The sequence below is a fragment of the Copadichromis virginalis genome, linkage group LG20 (genome assembly GCF_057382275.1).
Source record: "Copadichromis virginalis isolate Kocher_CV1m ecotype Utaka linkage group LG20, C_Virginalis_male_GT1.1, whole genome shotgun sequence".
NCBI classification, from domain to species: domain Eukaryota; kingdom Metazoa; phylum Chordata; class Actinopteri; order Cichliformes; family Cichlidae; genus Copadichromis; species Copadichromis virginalis.
The window spans coordinates 30,180,079-30,199,581 of record NC_140637.1 but is presented as its reverse complement, the minus strand read 5'-3'; the positions used below and the strand labels follow the sequence as shown (position 1 = coordinate 30,199,581).

At 38.8% G+C, this 19,503-nt stretch overlaps 1 protein-coding gene across 1 annotated transcript; it reads right to left on the bottom strand.

Moving 5' to 3' along the window:
- Nucleotides 1-1,296: 1,296 nt before the first annotated feature.
- Nucleotides 1,297-18,477, bottom strand: cs (citrate synthase). The gene is made up of 11 exons (XM_085443496.1): nt 18,296-18,477; nt 14,381-14,431; nt 14,002-14,109; nt 13,210-13,275; nt 11,297-11,428; nt 9,254-9,442; nt 8,888-9,087; nt 5,870-5,999; nt 4,567-4,668; nt 3,400-3,609; nt 1,297-3,302 (listed from the first exon to the last, which is right to left on the bottom strand). Exons 1-11 carry the CDS (start codon nt 18,344-18,346, stop codon nt 3,132-3,134), a joined length of 1,410 nt encoding a protein of 469 aa, XP_085299622.1. The 5' UTR covers nt 18,347-18,477; the 3' UTR covers nt 1,297-3,131.
- Between the last annotated feature and the right edge of the window lie 1,026 nt (nt 18,478-19,503).

Genomic DNA, 19,503 nt, shown 5'->3' with positions numbered 1-19,503 from the left:
AACGGGTGTGTCTCACAGTCAGCCAAGGTTTCAGGTGAATCCATTGTGAAACCCATCCCCACCCTATCATGTGATTTATTGAGGTCAAATTGCCCAGGATGTGAGTGGGCATTAAGGCATCAGTTAACACCTTACGGTAGTTTAACCTAACCAAGAAACTTAAAAGGTAGGAACACAACAAAGGATGTCAATATAAAAATATAGATGGCAGACAGTTGGTGTGGTGAACCACCGCCTCTGTTCAAAGATGGCCGTTCACAGTTGACATAGATGGGTTCTTTCACACCATCCTTCTGCTCTGTCCAAAATGGGAACACTGGCATCCTCCTTTAGATGCAGATGTCCTGTGGAGGTGGCTCTTCTATGTTGTGCCATGCTTTTATGAAGTGTCTGTTTGGTCTCTCCGATGTAGAGGTCTGAGCATTCCTCACTGCACTGTAGAGCATACACTACCTTGTTAAGTTAGTGTTTAGGAGTTTTGTCTTTGCAAGCTCCTTAGACTACGATGACCTGGATGACTGAGAACCTTCACAGACACTTGACAAATCTTGGATCCGATAGAATCCAGCAGCAGAAGAGCACACTGGGTGCCACTCCGGTCAGATAATAGAAAACTGAGGCTCACCATAACTGGAAAACAGTAGACTGAATGTTGGGTTGATGAATTTCCATTGCTGTTGGTATAAACAGCCTGAAAGCATGCTTCCACACTGGCTTGTATCAACCGTTCAGGCTGTTGCTGGAACCTTATGAGTGATATTTTCCTCAGCCCAGTTTAGATTCCAACTGTACCAACTGAGTATCGTTTAAACGTCAAAGACATTCACATTATAGATGTACAGCCAACAGATCAGAAGCAACTGTGTAATGCTATCATGTAAATATGGACAAAAGAAATTTCCACTATCTTGCTAAATGCCATGATGAAATAAGGCAGTAATGAAAACAAGAGTCTAACCTGGTACTAGCAGGGTGTAACTAACAGTGTCCAGTAAGTGTATAATACGGTATCTAACAAGTGCAAATTTAATTGTTAAAAAATTTTTTTTCCACAGCCATTAATAATGATTGTTAACTATTATTTCAGTCCTTTTTAAATCGTGAAAGCTTAACAACTGTTAGCAATGGCTAAAAGACAGCGTTTTGTGAGACTGTGTTTGTGTATTACAAGGAGGGTATAGACCATTTGGGTAATCACTTCAGAAATCCTGGTAATTTCAAAGGTTACATGCAACTGGACCTGGAATTACATCACAATTTCTTTTTCAAGCACTTATGAAGAAAATGAGACCAAACAAGTGTTAATAAAAACCTTTAATTTTCATTTATTTCTAAGGTTTTCCAATAGTTGTTTCAAGCTTTTCTTGCCCATTTGACCCATCCAGCCCTGTCCCCCCGCCCCCAAGTGTTTCTCTAATGATTCCCCCCAGTTACAACCCTTAAGCTCCTCTACGATCAAAATAACCACATCTGTTGAACAACCTGCCAAATGGAAGAACACTACAATAAAACACAAAACACGTGCCCGAAAAAGCCAGAAGAGCAGAGCAGAGAGAATCAAGTATCGGAGCGAACACGTTAAAGAGTATTCTTAGGAGGAAATACGCAAGAACTCTAACTAGACAAAAATGGAGTGTTGAGAAACCCAGAACTTAAGAGCAAGCTTGACACATTCAAGTGAAATACCTGAAATACAGCACCAGCTGAGGAAACAGAGCTTGGGAATAAACTCTATATACAGAAGATAGCTGCAGTTGTTTTTTTTTTGTTCATTGTCAGAAATTCACAGTGACCAGCGAAACTGGACATATAGTGGGCACGACTACACTGCTGGTAAACTGTGGTGCTCATTGTGGTTATAAGCAGCAAGTGAATGCTTACAGCTCATACATTAATGCTATACATATATATACCTATGTACACAGAGTATAAATAAAACCACAACAAAATTCAAACCCAAATATATTTTTATACATCATTTAACACCAAAAGAAAAAAAAAGGGGGGAGATTTTCTACTGTTACAATTTAGGAAATCCAATCAAATACATCATAACTTTACAATTGTCATTTGAAGTGCTCTGCTGCTGGGATAAAGACATGAACATACAGTCAAATAAAAGAAGACTTAAAAACAACAAAACTCTACAAAGCCCCCCCTCCCATCCTGTTTTTATTCAAGCTTGCTCTTAAGGATTTCCTACAGGTTGCCAGTTACAACACCCTTTGCTCAAATCTGTATCAGTTACCTTCATTAGTCCTGATTCTCAGCGATTCGTAATATAAGAAACCCATTAAAAAAATAGGAAATTATTTTGAGGAAAATAAGACCAAGGAAACAAATTTTAATAAAGACTGTTATTTTGATCATAGAGGTATTACAGGTCATCTAGAAAAAAGAAAAAACTACAAGTTAGAGAGAGAGAAAAAAAGGGGAGACCAGAGATTTAAAGGGGCAGTGTCTTTAAACAAATATTTTTTCTTAAACGGCTTTCTAGGATTTTTACTAGTGAGGACCTTTTTTTCCCGTTACACTGGAGTGTTCATAAGTGGGAGTGAAACGCATCGATCAACTGGGTGGGATGACAACTTTGCATAGACGAAAAAATAAAATTAGAGCTGTGTGACAAAACTGTATTTTGCTTGGAAGTATCCTCTACAACACATCACTGTAGTGGCCAAAAAGATTTAGTCAGATTTTTAAACGTAGAAGCTTAAATACAAAGGAAGTGCACAATTCCCTTTGAATGCCACTACCTATTCTTAGTTTAGACCCAGTGTCCAATGAGAAGCACCGCTCAGGGGAAATCTTAGCAATGCTAGCAGACCTAAAAGTGGTAGGTAGTTTGAGCCTACCGTGGCCATATATAAAGTTTGTTCTGCTCATGTTTTAGATAGAGAGACATGATTGGAAAGCCTGTCAGTGATTAACTAAACACACTTGAAGACTAATGCTATGACAATTTAAAAAGGCCCTTTTTTTGTGAAATGGCATTAAACACATACTGTCTCTTTGAATCCTCTAAATCCCTGGGGTTGGAAATGACAAGGGGTCAACTTATGTCTGCTTTTTGATGTTTCCACCTCCTCCCACCCTTAACACTAACCCACAGCTACTTCCAGGTTGGTGCTTCAGCCTGACTTTGCTCCAACCAGAGACATCAGTCCATCTGTGCTCATGGACTTCGGGCGCTCCAGGGGGAAGCCCAGGGCTCTACTCCACACCAGCTGGGCCAGCACGCCGAGAGCACGGGACACACCGAAGAGCACAGTGTAGTAGTTCATTTCAGTCATTTGATAGTACTGAACATACACACAAACAGGAAAGCAGTCAGTTACTTCAGCATCTGTGATTATTTCAGTTAGATAACAAATGCATGATTATAATCCCAGGTCTTACCTGCAGCAGCACTCCACTGTGAGCATCTACATTGGGCCAGGGGTTCTTGGCCTTACCCTGCTCCAGGAGCACATTGGGTACAATCTTGTAAAGCTGGGCAACCATCTTGAACATGGGGTCACTGGGCAGATGCTTCAGGGCAAACTCACGCTGGCAGGTATAACGTGGATCAGTCTTCCTTAGGACAGCATGGCCATAACCTGGAACCACCTACAGCCAAGAAACCCAACATTTTTAACCTGACAGTGCACTCTTCTAGTCTCTCTGACAACTAAGTACTCACGAGACCTTCAGAAACGCATTAAGAACTTAAACACACCCATAAGGTCAATTTACAATCACTAATTACCCTAGCATGCATGTTTTGGGGAACAAAACCAGAAGAAACCAACCAGGTGCAGAACTTACATGTAAAACCACTTGCTGTTAGGTGACATCAACACCGTTCTGTCTGTGCTAAAATACTATTATTTTACAAATTCTTTATGGTATACATTAACAATTTTAACCTATTATGAAAGACAAAAACAGAATTTAGTTAATCGGTAAATCAAACTAGAATATGAAGGTTTAGATGAAGGTCAGAGTAAATCAGGTGTAAAATATAGTAAATTATAAAAATTGTAATAATAGCAATTTCTTGGTTTTGGAAACAAAAAAACAACAACAAACTGTTGTAATTACACAACTTTCTTTGTGCCAACATTAAATCAACTACTCCTCTTAGTCCTGTAGGTGAAGGAAGACTATAAAAAACAATGATGCCATATAAAGTGACAACACTGCAACAACAATAAGCAACTTGTTGTGTTGATGTTGCTTTCGAGTTACTGCTTTGACAATGGGGTCCTAACAGATTTCACACACTTTTAGGGAGATTAGAACCAATTAGAAATGTTCAATGCAGAAAGCCTCATGCCCAAAGTTTCTACTCTTTTAGAAAACAACAAAAGCCCACTAGGGACTTTTTAAAGTGTTAATTTTTTCTTTTAACAAAGAATCTGGTTTGAGCTCCTCCAAAGGTTCCTAAATCTAGCTGTAACTTCTGGTAGAAACAACTGGACCCCTGACATCACCAGAAGTGTTATTCTGAAAATGAGTGAGAGTGGAAAATGAAGTCATAATAATAACTAGAGTTGTTTGTTTGCGGATGTGGTGCTTATTTACCCTTCCAGACTTGAGTGTGTTCCAGATATAATCCCTCATCCTCTCATCAGACACCTCTCCTCCCAACTCCTTCTGCAGAGCAGTCAGCCACACCAGTACCTCCTGTAGGTGCAGCAAAAACCCACAAAACAAGACAAAACAAAACACACATTCATAAGCTAAGTGAATTTTCTGCTGTATTTTTGTTGGCACTGTGTTTGAAATCAAACCAAAACTCATTTTAAGTGTCAATATGTCAAATATGTGAGCAAAGCGCAAATTGAAAGAAAAAAAATCATTATGAACATTTTAATCCAAAAATCATAGGTTACTGTACAACTGCTCATAATAGTTGGTCATATCATATGACTGTATTTAACTAGTTAAGTAGCTAATAAATAAATGAAGCAGGGATAGGCTCCAGCCCCCCTGACACTATAATTGGATAAGCACTTAAGAAAATGGATGGATAGTAATTAAACAGATGCCAAAATTTATTGGAGGAGGTAGAAGCAGCTTTGACAAATTGCTAGCTAATAAAAGGAGGGTAGAGCTTCCCTCGGGTGCTGGTAATCAAGCAGTGCTTTGTGAACGTTATTGAACTCTAAAATAATATTTATAATTGAGCACCACAGCAGTTTGACTCTGAACTCTTGGTTCTTTGTCATTTTCACCTTTAGTGTTTGTCTACTGCACTGACCAAAAAACAGCCAAGTCCTCAATGATTATGTTGCCATGTTGGCACAAAGGTGACAAGGTTGTTTCAAAAAAGGCTTCTACCACAGTGGATATTTTGATGTGTGATTAAAAACACAGAAGTGTCTAATAATTTAATGATCCGTTTTAATCAAGTGTTGTGACAATGTGACAGTAAGCTAGTATTCAGAATACCAGGCCTGTGACAGTAAAGCTGATTAGCAGAACTCGGTCATCTTTAATATTAGTAAGAAGGTATGGCGAAATAAACTCTAACCCATCTATATGCTACAGAAGAGATCTATGAGATTATAAAGGCATTAAACAATTATGAACCAACCATTAAACTACACATTAAACTTGTTTTCAGTTTTTTTCCTCATCAGATTTCTTAGTTTTTTGGTAAAAATCAAATAATTAAAGTGTTGTATGTAGTGTTTTTGGAACAATTGTAATAAACTGACTGAAATAAAAATCATTATCACATAATATCCACTGCAGTCTTCCTAATGAAAATGCTTTCTTTATAAAAAGATGAATGGGGGATTAACTTGGGATCGCCAAGTTGTTTCTATCAAATCTCTCAGTGTGAAAACAGAATGAAAATGATGATCTGTGCATTACTAACCTGATTGGCCAGGCCATGGAGAGGACCGGCCAAACCATTCATGGCAGCGCTGAAGGACAGGTAGGGGTCAGACAGGGCACTCCCCACTAGGTGGCTAGTGTGAGCACTGACATTGCCTCCTTCATGATCACTACAATTTTACAAACACACAAAAACACATAGTAATGAACACATTAAAATTATAATTCTAACAGTAAGGTTTCTAGAGTGTGCCATTTAAGTCTACACTTCATCACAATGGCAAATAGTAACACTGGGGAGGCTGGAGAGTTGTCAATCCTTTTTATCTGAGCAGAACCATCTGTGTGGGAGATAAATTGAATTTGCTCCTAGAGTTTGTCTGTTTTTTTTCAGTGCACATATCCTACATGGCATGTTTGACTGCTAAACAAACTGCAGACTGTGTAAACCAATATCTATTTTTATTGTATATTGCATCAAATTCAGGATAAGAGGACTGCTGTCACAGTAAAAAGCAGGAATTTCTCCACATAAATAACTGAAGATGCTACTTTCTTGGTTAAATTTCTTTTTTTTTCTCCTTTCTTTTTTTTCAACCCAGCATTTCTTTTGAGGCAAGAAAAAGCCTCGCTGCTCTAACTTCTGTCTGTCTGATAATAGCGATTTTATTTATATACATGCACCTTAGCAACAGTGGATTCTGTTTATTCAGGAGCACTGAGATTCATTACCTCAGCACTCAAACCTTAAAGCCTTTGCACATCATTGCACACTCAGGTTGGATGGTCTGTTTTGTCATGTTGTAGCAGTGTTAAGTTACTTTAAAAAGTAATTAATTACTAATTACTTAATCAATATTGTATTTAAAATACTTATCTAATTACTGTGTCAGAAAAGTAACTTAATTACTCAGTAAGTAATTTAACTAAATACTTTTTAAAAACCATATAAACCTTGAGTGGACAAACAATAGAAATTAAACTCTTTAAATAATAAATACATTTTTTGAAAGACGGAGACTCTACAGTACGCAGCGGTAGCATCTCTTCCACAATGTAGCCTGCAATCATTTTTTAAGCTCACCTTCAGACAATTTCTACGCTGCTGAAGTAAAATCAAGTTTTGCCTGATTAGCAGGAGTTGCCGCGGTGTTATCCATGGATGATGAACAAGGATCACTCAGAAGTGTTCGTCTATGCTCTCGTGTCAGTAGATTACTCATGCTATTAACAACGGCTGAGTTTTTTTCTCCCCAGGACATAGCTTACATATTACTGTAATGTTCTTGTCTGCTTGTTTCAGAAAAGTTAAGAGACGGGAATATTTCCGTTTCATAAAACAGCCACACGCTTCAGTCGAGTCCGACATCTTCCGCTTTAGAATACGACTATGCAGCAAACTGGCGCGAAATGACGTGCACCTGCACTACAGCGATGTTAAAGCGGCAGAGTTTACTTCTACGTTTAGAAGATAAATTATTGAAATGAAATAATGATATTCAGCGAGTTTAATTATTCTACAATGTAACGCAAGTACATTGTAAGTAACTGTAATTAAAATACCTAAAAATGAACAGTAATCAGTTACTCTACTTTTTCAGTGGAAAAGTAATTTAATTACAGTAACGCGTTACTTAGTAACGCATCACACCCAACACTGTGTTGTAGACTACACTACTACATAGGGCTGCACGATTTTGCATAAAATGAGAATCACGATTTTTTGGCTTAGAATTGAGATCACGATTCTCTCACGATTTTCTTTTCCAGTATAAATATTTATTGCACTTATTAACTGCACATCAACTTCGTAACAGTTGAGACTGAACATAAAAACAATAAATAAACATAAAAACAACAAATGTCTCACGTTTTGTTGTTGTCGCAAAATGTTGTACTGCTTGAAATTCCGTCTCCACCGTTGCTCGACACTGTGTGTATAGAGCAGGTAGTGCAACAATAGAAAAATAGTTGCGGGACGGCACTGTGTAGCGTTTGTCTAGGATGTTGATCATTTTCCTAAATCCCTCGTTTTGCACAGTGTTGATGGGAGCCATATCTTTGGTCAGGTGATAAGTGATAGCCTCTGTAAGTTCTTTGTGCCTGCGGGAGTTTGACGGGTATAGGGAAGCGCTGTATAAGGTTCCCGTTATTGATGTTTGGGTGGTTGACCGGGACGGATTTTCTCCTGTCACTTTCGTCATCCCTGACGTGCTCTCCGTTGTTTTTTCCCTGCCAATTTTAGCATCACACGGCACAGCTTCTGTATCACGTGGTATAAGGCTCCGCCCTTGTCATTTGTTGAGCAGGAAGAGTGAGCGCTTGTTTTCATGCAGATTACATCCCGGATGGATCAAAATGTGGTACAATCGTCATCTTTTTTCTTCTTTTTCTTTTTTAAATTGTTGTCATTTGGAAATGAGATCGCACATAAGTATGAATCGAGATCGCGATTTTCTAACGATTAATCGTGCAGCCCTACTACTATATATATATATATATTCCTATTTACAATACTATTCTCAGTCGGCTCCCATCTTACTTAACTGACCTACATCAACCAAAAAGTCTGGGAAGAGTTTTTGCTTCTGTCCATATTAAAATTGGAGAAACAGTCATTACATTTGCAGTTCCTTCCACCTGGATTAAGCAACTAATTCAACTAAGCTTGAGAAAAAAAAAAAAGAAAAAGGTCATGCTAAATAAATTTAAGGTCACTTTAGGAAACCTGTAGGTAGTTACCTCAGGCTGTGTTATACCTGAGAACTACTGCTTCTGTTTGTAATAGTTTGGTTAGTTTTGATGGTCAGATGATGAAAAAAAACAAAAAAAAACAAACCTATCATCCTCATCATTAATCAATCAAACCAAGTAGTGACATAATGTCATGCTGTCTAACTCCAGATAGGTTTGCGAGTTTCATTCTCATCTTTTCGACATCTGACTTAACATCTCTAATTCTTAGATTAAAAAGGCAAGACTTTGATTCAAGTGTTACTAGAAAAAAAATAAGATTAAATCCAACTTGTTTTATGTAAAAAGGCATCTTAAGTTGCACCTGTGGATAGTGAGGTAGAGCCTCATAAGCTCAGTGAACTGAGGATCACTGTAGCCCAGCATGTTGGTGAAGTTGTGGGACCAGTCGAGGTTGGAGTCGATAGCTCCGATACTGCTGCCTTCACGGTACAGGTTACGGTAGATCTTGGCAGCAATGCAGGGGAGCTTGGCAATCAAGTCCATAGAATCTTCATAGATAAACTTTAAAAAAAAAAAAAAAAGATAAATTACACAACAAGACCACATGAAACCAAACTGAAAGCGTTCTTGTGTCTAAAGTGATTCAGTCTCTTGAGCAAAAAAAAAAAAAAAAAAAAAATTTCTATTAGTCCATATTTTTCAAAAAAAGGTATGGGTGTAAACTCACCTCCCAGTACTTGGACTTGTGGACTCCCTCAGAGTAGGCCCGTGCAAAGCTGCTCTCACTGTTCAGAGCTGTAATGGCAGCGCTGAACTGGGACATGGGGTGCAGATTTGTGGGGAAATTATCCAACATGGTGACAACATGAGAGGGAAGTGCTGCTCTCTTTGCCCACTCTTTGGACACCCAGTTCACCTGGAAAGAAAGATGGACACAAAATAAATAGATGAGGCAGAAATCTCAGAAAACTCTTCGATCAATAAGGAGACAAATGTGTGTTGAGAATAAACATTTCCTCCTTGGCTGATTTGAGCAGATATGAGACGCAGGAAGAACAGATAGAGAGGTGCGCTTGAAAGTTGCAAGCATTTGAAAGGAGCATAGGTTGTCCTCATATCATTCTGTAAGGAGATAGTTGGCAGCAATAAAATCCCTATAGATTGTGTCTTGTTTCTCAGTTGTAAAAACAAGATACAACCTCTAGTTTATACACGCCAAATTTCAGAAACAGTTTTTCTTAGATATTGACTTTGGTTATTGATTCCCTGTAAAAATCAAGCTTATTCTTGTATCTACTTTCTAAAATTCTCACAGCTCCATATAGAAAACTTCACTCAGCCTTACTTGTGCTTCTCAGAGCTTTTAAATTAACGTAAGTAGCTTTTATATTTCAGCGGCAGACGCTGTACAAAAAACTAAATACTGATGATTACAATTAGGGGGATAGGTTAATTGATTAATCCAAATTGCCTATAGGTGTGAATGCGGGAGTGAATGTGAGCGCGAATGGTTGTCTGTCTCTGTGTGTTAGCCCTGTGACAGACTGGCGACTTGTCCAGGGTGTACCCCACCTCTCGCCCTATGACAGCTGGCATAGGCTCCAGCGCCACCCGCAAACTTGAAAAGGAAAAGTGGAAGCAAATTGATGGATGGATTGATGGATACAATTAGAGCTGGCTTAGTTGATTCTGACTCTTGCTGCTACATAGGCCTATGTTGCTGAGACCTCTAAACTCACAGAGCACCTGTCTTGTGCTGTTCTGTATTTCACTCTGCAGGCATTTATTTATTATAGTATTGTATGTCATTTGCTTCTATTTTCTTTCTTGTAGTTTGTGCATTCTGTTCTGTCCTCTCTGTCCCTGTACCTTTTTCTGCAAAAATTGCAAATCTTTGAGTTTAAAACTGCATGCATTTCATCAACAGTGACTGGCCCTACCAACCTGCCCAGAGGTTATTATTGTTGTGTCATTTGGTTTGTAAAATGCTCATCTTCGCTTTCCTCAACCCAACCAATCAAGGCAGACTGCCACACACACAGAGCCTGTTTTTTTACTCCCCACTGCAAACAGGTTCTTGCTCAAGGGTGGGTTGTTTTTTTTTTTGAGCCTTAAGTGATTCTCAAAATTTTGGTTACTCAGCGCAAATATATTTTTAAAGGCTGCACAAGAGAAATGCTCACGTCAAGACATTTAGTGTAATATATCACTTCAGTTGGTTGTTTGTGTGTATTTGTCAGTTTTTCACTGAGTTAGCTTTTAAACTACTGTTAAGCTACCATTTCTTTTATTGTGAACTTAAAGAAAAATTAAATGTAGAGGATAACTAGAAACGAATGAAATTAAGACATTTCTGAGTTAAAGATTACTATATAAATTTTTTCCTTGACAAGGCCACGGAATTTATTTATTTTTTAACAAGGATGGCAGTTTGCACTTTGAGAAGAACCAAGGTTAAAATTTAATGTGCCTTGAGCCTTTGTACATTTGTATCTGTCATTACATAAATACACTTGAACTGAACACACGCCAAGCATCTTGTTATTCACCTTTCCATGATGCAAAAGAAAATGTCATGATTCACGTATTTGGTACCTTAACTGATCCAGGTGCCAAAGTCACCTTATTTACTGCACTGCAAGAATATTCAGTTTTGATGAAGCATTCTGAAGAGATTTGACAGCATCTGACATACCATGACAGATAGCTGCTCACTGAAACTCCAGTAGGCAACAACATTTTACGACAATAACTTCTTGCATCGACTCACCTGCTCCTCGGTTGGGACCTGTCCTGTGACCAGCAGCCAGAAAAGACCCTCGGGCAGTGGCTCCTCACCTCCTGGAGCTTTAGGCAGCAGCTTCTGACACTCTGGAATACTGTAGCCCCTGAAGCGGATGCCCTGATTATCAAAGTAGAGATGAGAGGGGAGAGAAGATGTTGAAGTAAATGTTATTTGTGATAATTAGCTACATATTCCTGTTATCATCAAATGCACAATCAATTGAGTGCTGGCAAGCTGCTAATATAAGCTGCATCTCTACCAATGAATATTGATGATTCAATGCCTCAGAGTGCCTCAGCTTTGGCCAGAAAGCAATCAACTCAAGTGCCTACAGGGAATGCTAATGCAGCTAAGAGTAAAATAACAGAAAAAAAGCTTACCATAATAATACCTTGTGCTTTTTGTGTTTAGAGTCTGACTGATAACATGTTTGTTCAAAAACCTTAACTGATTTAAATTTAAGATATCATGTCATGCCAGTGCAGCTTTCTGGCTGCTGCCTTTTCTACATTACTTCCAAGAACTCTCCGCACAGAGCAGCAAGTGGTCACTGCTATGAGAACTTACACTATGCACTCTGCGCTTTTGTCATCGATGTTGAACGTGAGCAGAGAGCAACCATTAATCTCTAATATAGATTAACCTGAATTTCAAGCTATAATATACAATATACTGTTCACAGTAATGTTGGGCAATGATAAGAAAATTAAATATCGTGACAGAATATGGGTAAAACGCGCATGCGCAGTGCCTTTATTTTCATACACACATGGTGGAAAAAGCGTGGCGGCGACAGAGAATGAGAAGGGCGAAAGCAGATCGTTGAATGAAACAGATGAACCAGAATTGGTTTATAAAAATGGTTCAACTTCAGTGATGTGGAACTGGTTTGATTTTTGTCCGTCAGATAGCCACCAAAGCAAAGTGTTTTGTAGAACATGTAAGCGGGCCGTCCTTATTACTGTATTTTTCAGACTATACGGTGCTCTTAAAAGCCTTTAATTTCCTCAAAAATTGACAATGCACCTTACAATCCGGTGTGCCTTTTGTATGAATTCTGGTTGTGCGTACTGACCTCAAACCAATTTTATGCGGTACACAGCGCTCAGAAAACTGTCAAAAAAATGTTGAAGCTTACCAGTCATACTAAAAAGCCGCACCGCTTGATGGATTGTCGGAACATTAAGAGTACCGTAGTCAGGAGCCTCGTGGAGTAATACGTACAGTGCTTCAACATAATTTTACCGTATTGTGTGTGTGGCACTTATGCGTATGAAGCGGATTTTAAACTCAAGGCTATCTGACTGTTTTGTTTCGCTTAATCTGCCTTATAATCAATCCCGTGCACCTTATGGTCTGAAAAGTACGCATTTGACTTATTTATTTGGCACACTGCAGTTTCATGTTGCAAAGCACCTCTTTTAACTTTTGTGGATATTATGCATGGTTATGCTGAGGATACGTTGGCCCATTTCCACTGGAAATGCCTTTTGGTTAAACTGTCAGCAAGGAATTTGCGTTTGCACTGTTAAATTTGTACATGGCTTTAATGCACATAAAAAACAGCTGCTTTTTTAAGTGAAAATAAAGTTATGCAGGGTTTTGAGGTATGGAGTTGTAAAATATTTTGTCTTGCATCAGTTATAACGTCAGTTGTATGGTTATCGCAAATTTTCAAATATATAACGGGCTAAATATTTTTGGCCATATTGACCTGCACTACTTTGCAGTACTGACTCGTTCTGTTTCTAAACAACCTCAAACCTAGTGTGGCACCTCTGTCTTGCAAACCCCCCCCCCCCTTCTTTTTTTTTAAAAATACAAATGTACCAACAAACGCAGGCACTAATAGATCTGCAATAATATATCAGTGTATTCTCTGTAGCTCTGATACTGACCTCCTCAGGATCCAACACAGAGGTTTCATACACCAGACCCTTCATTCCCCTCATACCCCCATAGACCTATGGATGAAAACAAACAAAAACATGGAATGACATTCAGAAAATTGTCTTGCCCATAATATATATAAACAGCCGTGTGTGTTTGTAGTAACAAAGTTACGCTATACTGGACTTTAAAACATTTTATCTACTGATTATTTTTATCAGTAGACCATTTCAGAAGCTCACCTCTTTGCTTTTGCTATCAGTGTCCACCAAATGTCTTTATAAAGGCAGGAAGAAACATCCTAAATACTATTCAGGTTTGTAATTCTGCACACAGGATAATAAGTTAATAGACACTGAATGCATTATTGCCGTGACACATGAAGCTCAACTTAAATCTACAATGCAACAAGTTAGATGCAGTGTTTGATAGATGGAAGAGGATAGATTTGTTGCAGTGGTGTGCGTGCGTGCGTGCGTGCGTGCGTGCGTGCGTGCGTGCGTGCGTGCGTGCGAGAGAGAAAGTGCAAGTGCCAGCTCAAATATCCCTGTTGGCAGGAAGCAGCACAATTTGTGACCTTTGAGGGAGATGACCGAACAGTGATACCTGGCACAGTAAACAAGACCAGGCAGGCCTACATGGATTATGTGCAGCTAACATGCCACAGCTAATCTGCATCAAGGTAAAGCCCTCCCTGAATTAATATAATCGATCTGAGGAATCCAGCTCAGTGACTCGCTTGTGTGAGGGTCTTATTTTATTCAGCTCACTAAACGTGTGCAAAAATCTCCGCCACTTACCATGTCTACAGTAATCTGCCCTATGTTGGTTTTCCCATACTGTTGTTTGAAGTTCTTGATCCTGGTCTGTTCTTTAGGAATGAGGTCTGAGAGGACATCCTTCAGATTCTGTAAAAGACGATGTTTACTCTTTAATGCCCTTGAATAAACATTCAGCCTTAAAATAGACTACATTCCCTTGTGACCTGTGGTTAAACAAACTTTATGCAAACATTTCAGGAAAAAAAATGATTTATTGCTCCACAAATGTCAATATCTTCACAGAGACCACAGAGTAAGAACCAGTGTCTCTTCCAAAGGTTGTTAACACAAACAGTAAAACTACAGAACAGCTATATAAAACAAGCAGAAAACAGTGGAGTAAATTAAATGCACTTACTGTTGTTGATGCGCTGGCATTTCTGGCAGCCACAAATAGGAAAGAGGCATTCTGCAGAACATATTAGGAAATACAATTTGGATTGTTAGTACAACAAAACAACATTATAGTAATAACAGAATTTCTAGACTACCTACTGCTTGTATTTAAAATGAAACAACCTTGGAGGACCTTAAAAGCGACAAAACATTTCTAAGGATAATACTGCAATCAGTCTGTGAGTGAAATGGCTCCAACTCTTTCTCTGTAGTAAGCAATATACATGTTAAACGAATCACCGTGTTCTTACCAAGTGTACAGAAACTTTTACACAGGAAAAAAAAAACATTTTCTATAATAATTTTTTTCTCTTTCCCACAGTAACAACTGTTCTTATTGTGGTCCAGAAAAAAACATTACACTACAAGCAAACAGTATTATATTTATATAATACCGTATGCTTGTTTTGTCCACAGCACTAGCATGGCTGTCACTCAGGAGGTAGCGCTACTAATTGGAAGGTCAGTGGTTCGGTTAGAGGCTCCTCCAAATGTTAATGTATCCTTGTGCAAGACTGGTGCTACACCAATATTACACTGATTGTTACAAGCACAAGCCCATTTCCATTCCTGCTCTTCATCAAACAATTTCTGAACACTAACCATTACATGGTACCAAATACATATCGGCTACTGATGTTGGTAAATGCCATCTTATTTTTTTAATATGACGATAACAGTGTAGAGCACCATATTTTCAGTAACAATGTTTGTTTTCTGTACTGGTGCATGCCTAATACATATAATTACAGGTTCTTTCTAGCATTTTACCTATTAAAGTGTACCTTGTAGCATAACACATAGCTTTCACTAAACTAAGCAGTTATTCAGAGTAGTTTCTCCATTTTCATCCTCATCGTTTTATAACTGCCACTCAAACTTGCCCAAAATTTAGAGTTAAAAAAACAACAACACTTATAACTGGGTAGTTCACAGTACATGGCCTGCAACAAAGGCCACTAGTGACAGCCATTTCAGGGCATTCTGCACCTGAAGGTTTCAGGTGCATTCAAAGTCTGACAACCTGGCCAAAAAAAAAAAAAATCGGATCACAAACTGGGGCTTTGTGTTATCTGCCAATACTGTGGAGATGTTCCAAGTCACAAATATTACCCCACCTCTTTCAAACAGCACAGTGTGCACTTTTTCTAAAAACCTCACACCACAATCTCATTATAATAAACAAATTATTCACGCTCGTGTGTCATTTCTAGTTTGTTTTTTTCACAATGTTAATGCTGGTGTAAAACAATCAGACTGGTCCTGTAAAGCCAGGAAAAGCACATCTAGTCTTATTCTTTCAGATCTAACTGTTGGTAAAATGTAAACCAGCCATTACATGTATCCAAGGGGCAAATCCAGAGTGAAGCAACCTAATTACTCACAAACTAGGAAAAGATGCCTCCTTCCTTTCATGTCAAGGCATTAATTAAAAAAAAAAGTTTTTATGAAAGTACTCTTAATGGAAACTCATTGATAGTATTGAGAAGTTCAGCTGGCTGTCTTGCTCACTAGTGAAATGCGACTCCTGTGTGTTCATTTAAACATATCAGTAGATTATCAATGGGCAGGAGACAGTTACTCCTTATAACCACAACCGTTTTGAATAATCAGGACCATCAAGGCTCAGCGAAACAAAAAGGTAGGGTGCGTCACTACACACACAGTTTACCCAGCTGAGCATCGGGGAGATTATGTAACAGCTCAGTGTCTTAAATATAGAGCACCAGTTAAACTCACTCACTCCCAACTGTCCATCAGCCAGGGTTAAAGAGCAACTATGGCAAGTACTCCACACAAAAAGGCAACCCCTCCGGAGGCTGTGTTTAGAAGAAACACATGATACTTGAGTGATTAGCAACAAAGCCACCCTCTCTATGGACAAACAAATCAAAACAGACATCTTGGTATAAGGAATACACATTTTAATGACATTTAAATCTAGAGGTACTTAAAACAATCCCCTTTTTCAAAAGATGAAATGATGTGAAGCAAGAAAAAAATAAATCATGAGACTCTCCTTTATAAGACTTCATTGTGTTACTAAAAATCACATGACTTTCATAGTTCAGACACATACGTTCTTATGCAACTACAGCTTACTAATAAATCTCCAGAGCAAAGATTACAAATGATAAGAGAGAAAGGTAACTGTGACATAGGTGAGGTCCCCACATATGATAGAGATTTCAAAGAAAGAGAGACACTACTTAGTCGCCATGACTGAAAAATTATCTCTATTATTTCAGTAGTAGGAGACTTGACTTGATATGGCAACCAAGTAGTTCATACTGAGAGGTCACTGGAGTAAAGCAGTAGACTAAGGTCACTGGAAGGGTACTTTAAGATTGACAGGCTGGCCAAAGCATATTTTAAATGATTTAATTAAAACAAAGTCATTTATCTGTTCAAATAATCACATTTTTTTCAATGGACATTACAGCAATATGCTCTTCCAAATGCAACTGGATATGTTGGATATTTATAAAAACATAAGATATTAAATGTGCCCTGCCCATTTCATAAACCATAAATCTTACTTCTGTCTCCATGTCAAGATAAAGCCACATTTAACTGGTTAATATCCAACCTCACAGACAAAACCCAGACTGCTGCTGATGGGATTATATCATCAATCATGCAATTTTACCATTAGAAACAGAACACCACAGGGGATCTCTAGTTGTCAATGTAATCATTTTAATGAATACCTAATTGTCCTAGCTCAGAGTATGACTATGCTTCATCTACCTTTAACATTTTCCAAGCAGCCAAATCTGAGTTTTAAAGGCAGAAAATAAAAATGGCTATATGCCCTTACAAAACACTTTCACTTAAGGGAAAATAAAACTGTTTATAATTAAAGAACCCTGACTTCCTCCACTGTAGTCAACCTTCATGCCTGTCCTTGACCATGGACATCTTCAAGATTGTGGGGTGTACCTATAAATACTTCTGCAGTTAAACCACGTCTAATATACAACATTTTATACTCATCACTGCTCTTTTTGAAAAGGTTGAATGAACTTCCTTCCCGTCATGAATTAAAAGCTATCTTATGGTATTCATTTGTAAAGCTTTCAAACCATCCCATAACTATTATATTATTAACCACACAACATAATAAATACTTCACCTCTTAACCCCAGATGTTCCAAAGGTATGCACCCTTCTACCTTGTAAGTAGTATGATCTCTACCTTTAGATATCATAAAGTTTTATTATATGATTTTTGCAGCTTTTTTCCGCTGTAATTGTCTGCTGACTGCCTCTTCATAGCTCTTATTTTAAGAGAGGTCTTTTCAGTGGACCTAACCTGATTACATAAAAATTGATTTATGAAAAATGATTTATACCGGCTATTCAGCTGTATTTTAAACATAAGCATTATATGGTTGGTTAAAATCTTAATATGAAGATCAACTGCGATGGTGAATAAACACAGAGTTTAAAGTGAATTTAAAAGAAAGTACAATTTAATGTTATTACGCTATACTACAAATAGTAGAAACTCGTAGCGTAAAGTTAAGAGTCTGCTCTGTGCTGGTTGGACAACATACCACAGTTATGACACTACAAGGCCAACATGAGTGCAATGATTCATGCGCTACCGTTAGCTAACAAGATACGAGCTGTCAAACAGAACACGGCTTCTGTCTCTGAATAATATCTACGAAAAACAGGGTCCATACATTACTATGATCAAAGTTCTTGTCAGTGTTTAAGCAAATTGCAAAAAACTCGGCCAATTGCATTTCACAATGTGGTTGACAGGGCTAAGCTAGCCTGTTAGCTACCAAACCCGACGTTAGCTTAAAGGAAACGTCCACAGATTTAACCAAGAAAGCGGCATCGAGGCTCATTCTGTTTCTCTTACCTTTGAATTAAGTAGTTTGGGCGCTAGCCTGGTGACAGTGAGGAACGACATTGTGTCTGTCTAAAAGTCTTATTTCCAGTTATTCTTTACAACTAAGACAGCCGCTGCCAGTGCACCGCGGACCTGGTTGAAGGTGCCCCTCCAGAAAGCAGAAGGTTGAAGAGGGATTCAGGCCCGCATTTACAAACAGCGTTGATTGGACAATGGGCTGGATCGGCGCACTTACGTAAAGGCATCTGATTGGTTTACATACCGTTGAGGTTATTTTCATTGGATAGAGATTCTCCTTCAACCTGTGACGAGGGCTGAATATCAGGCTCTGTTCACAAACACTGACATTATAAAACCGCGCAATTATTTAGCTTAATCTGACAAATCGAACAAATTGAAGGATTTTTCTTCTAAAATGATCTTTATCCTTCCTATTGTTCAGATGCAGTTAAAGAGCTTTTTTGTGAGGCTACAGTAACATATACTTATGTTTGCCATGCACTCATACACCTGGACAAAAAAGACTCATATGTTCGAATGCTGTTCATAGATTTCAGTTCAGCATTCAACACTATAATCCCCCAACAGCTCACTCAAAAACTGGTCCAGCTGGGGCTCAACACCTCACTGTGCAACTGGCTGTTGGATTTCCTCACCGGAAGACCTCAAGCAGTACGGGTCGGCAGTAATACATCCAGCACCATCATTTTAAACACGGGGGCCCCGCAGGGATGTGTGCTGAGCCCCCTCCTCTTCACTCTGCTGACCCATGACTGCACTCCATCATATAGCTCCAACCTCTTCATCAAGTTTGCGGACGACACAACGGTGGTGGGTCTCATTAGCAACAGGGATGAGACCGACTACAGAAGTGAGGTGAGACGCCTGGCCACGTGGTGTGTTGACAACAATCTCTCTCTGAATGTGGAGAAGACGAAGGAGATTGTTGTGGACTTCAGGAGAATGCACACCCAACATGCTCCTCTGACCATTGACGGAGCGTCTGTGGACAGAGTGAGCAGCACCAAGTTCTTGGGTGTGCACATCACAGAGGATCTCTCCTGGACGTACAACACCACAGCACTGGCCAAGAAATCACAGCAGCGTCTCTTCTTTCTCCGCAAACTAAGAAGAGCAGGAGCACCAGCCCCCATCATGTACACTTTCTACAGAGGCACCATCGAGAGCATCCTGTCGAGCTGCATCACTGTGTGGTT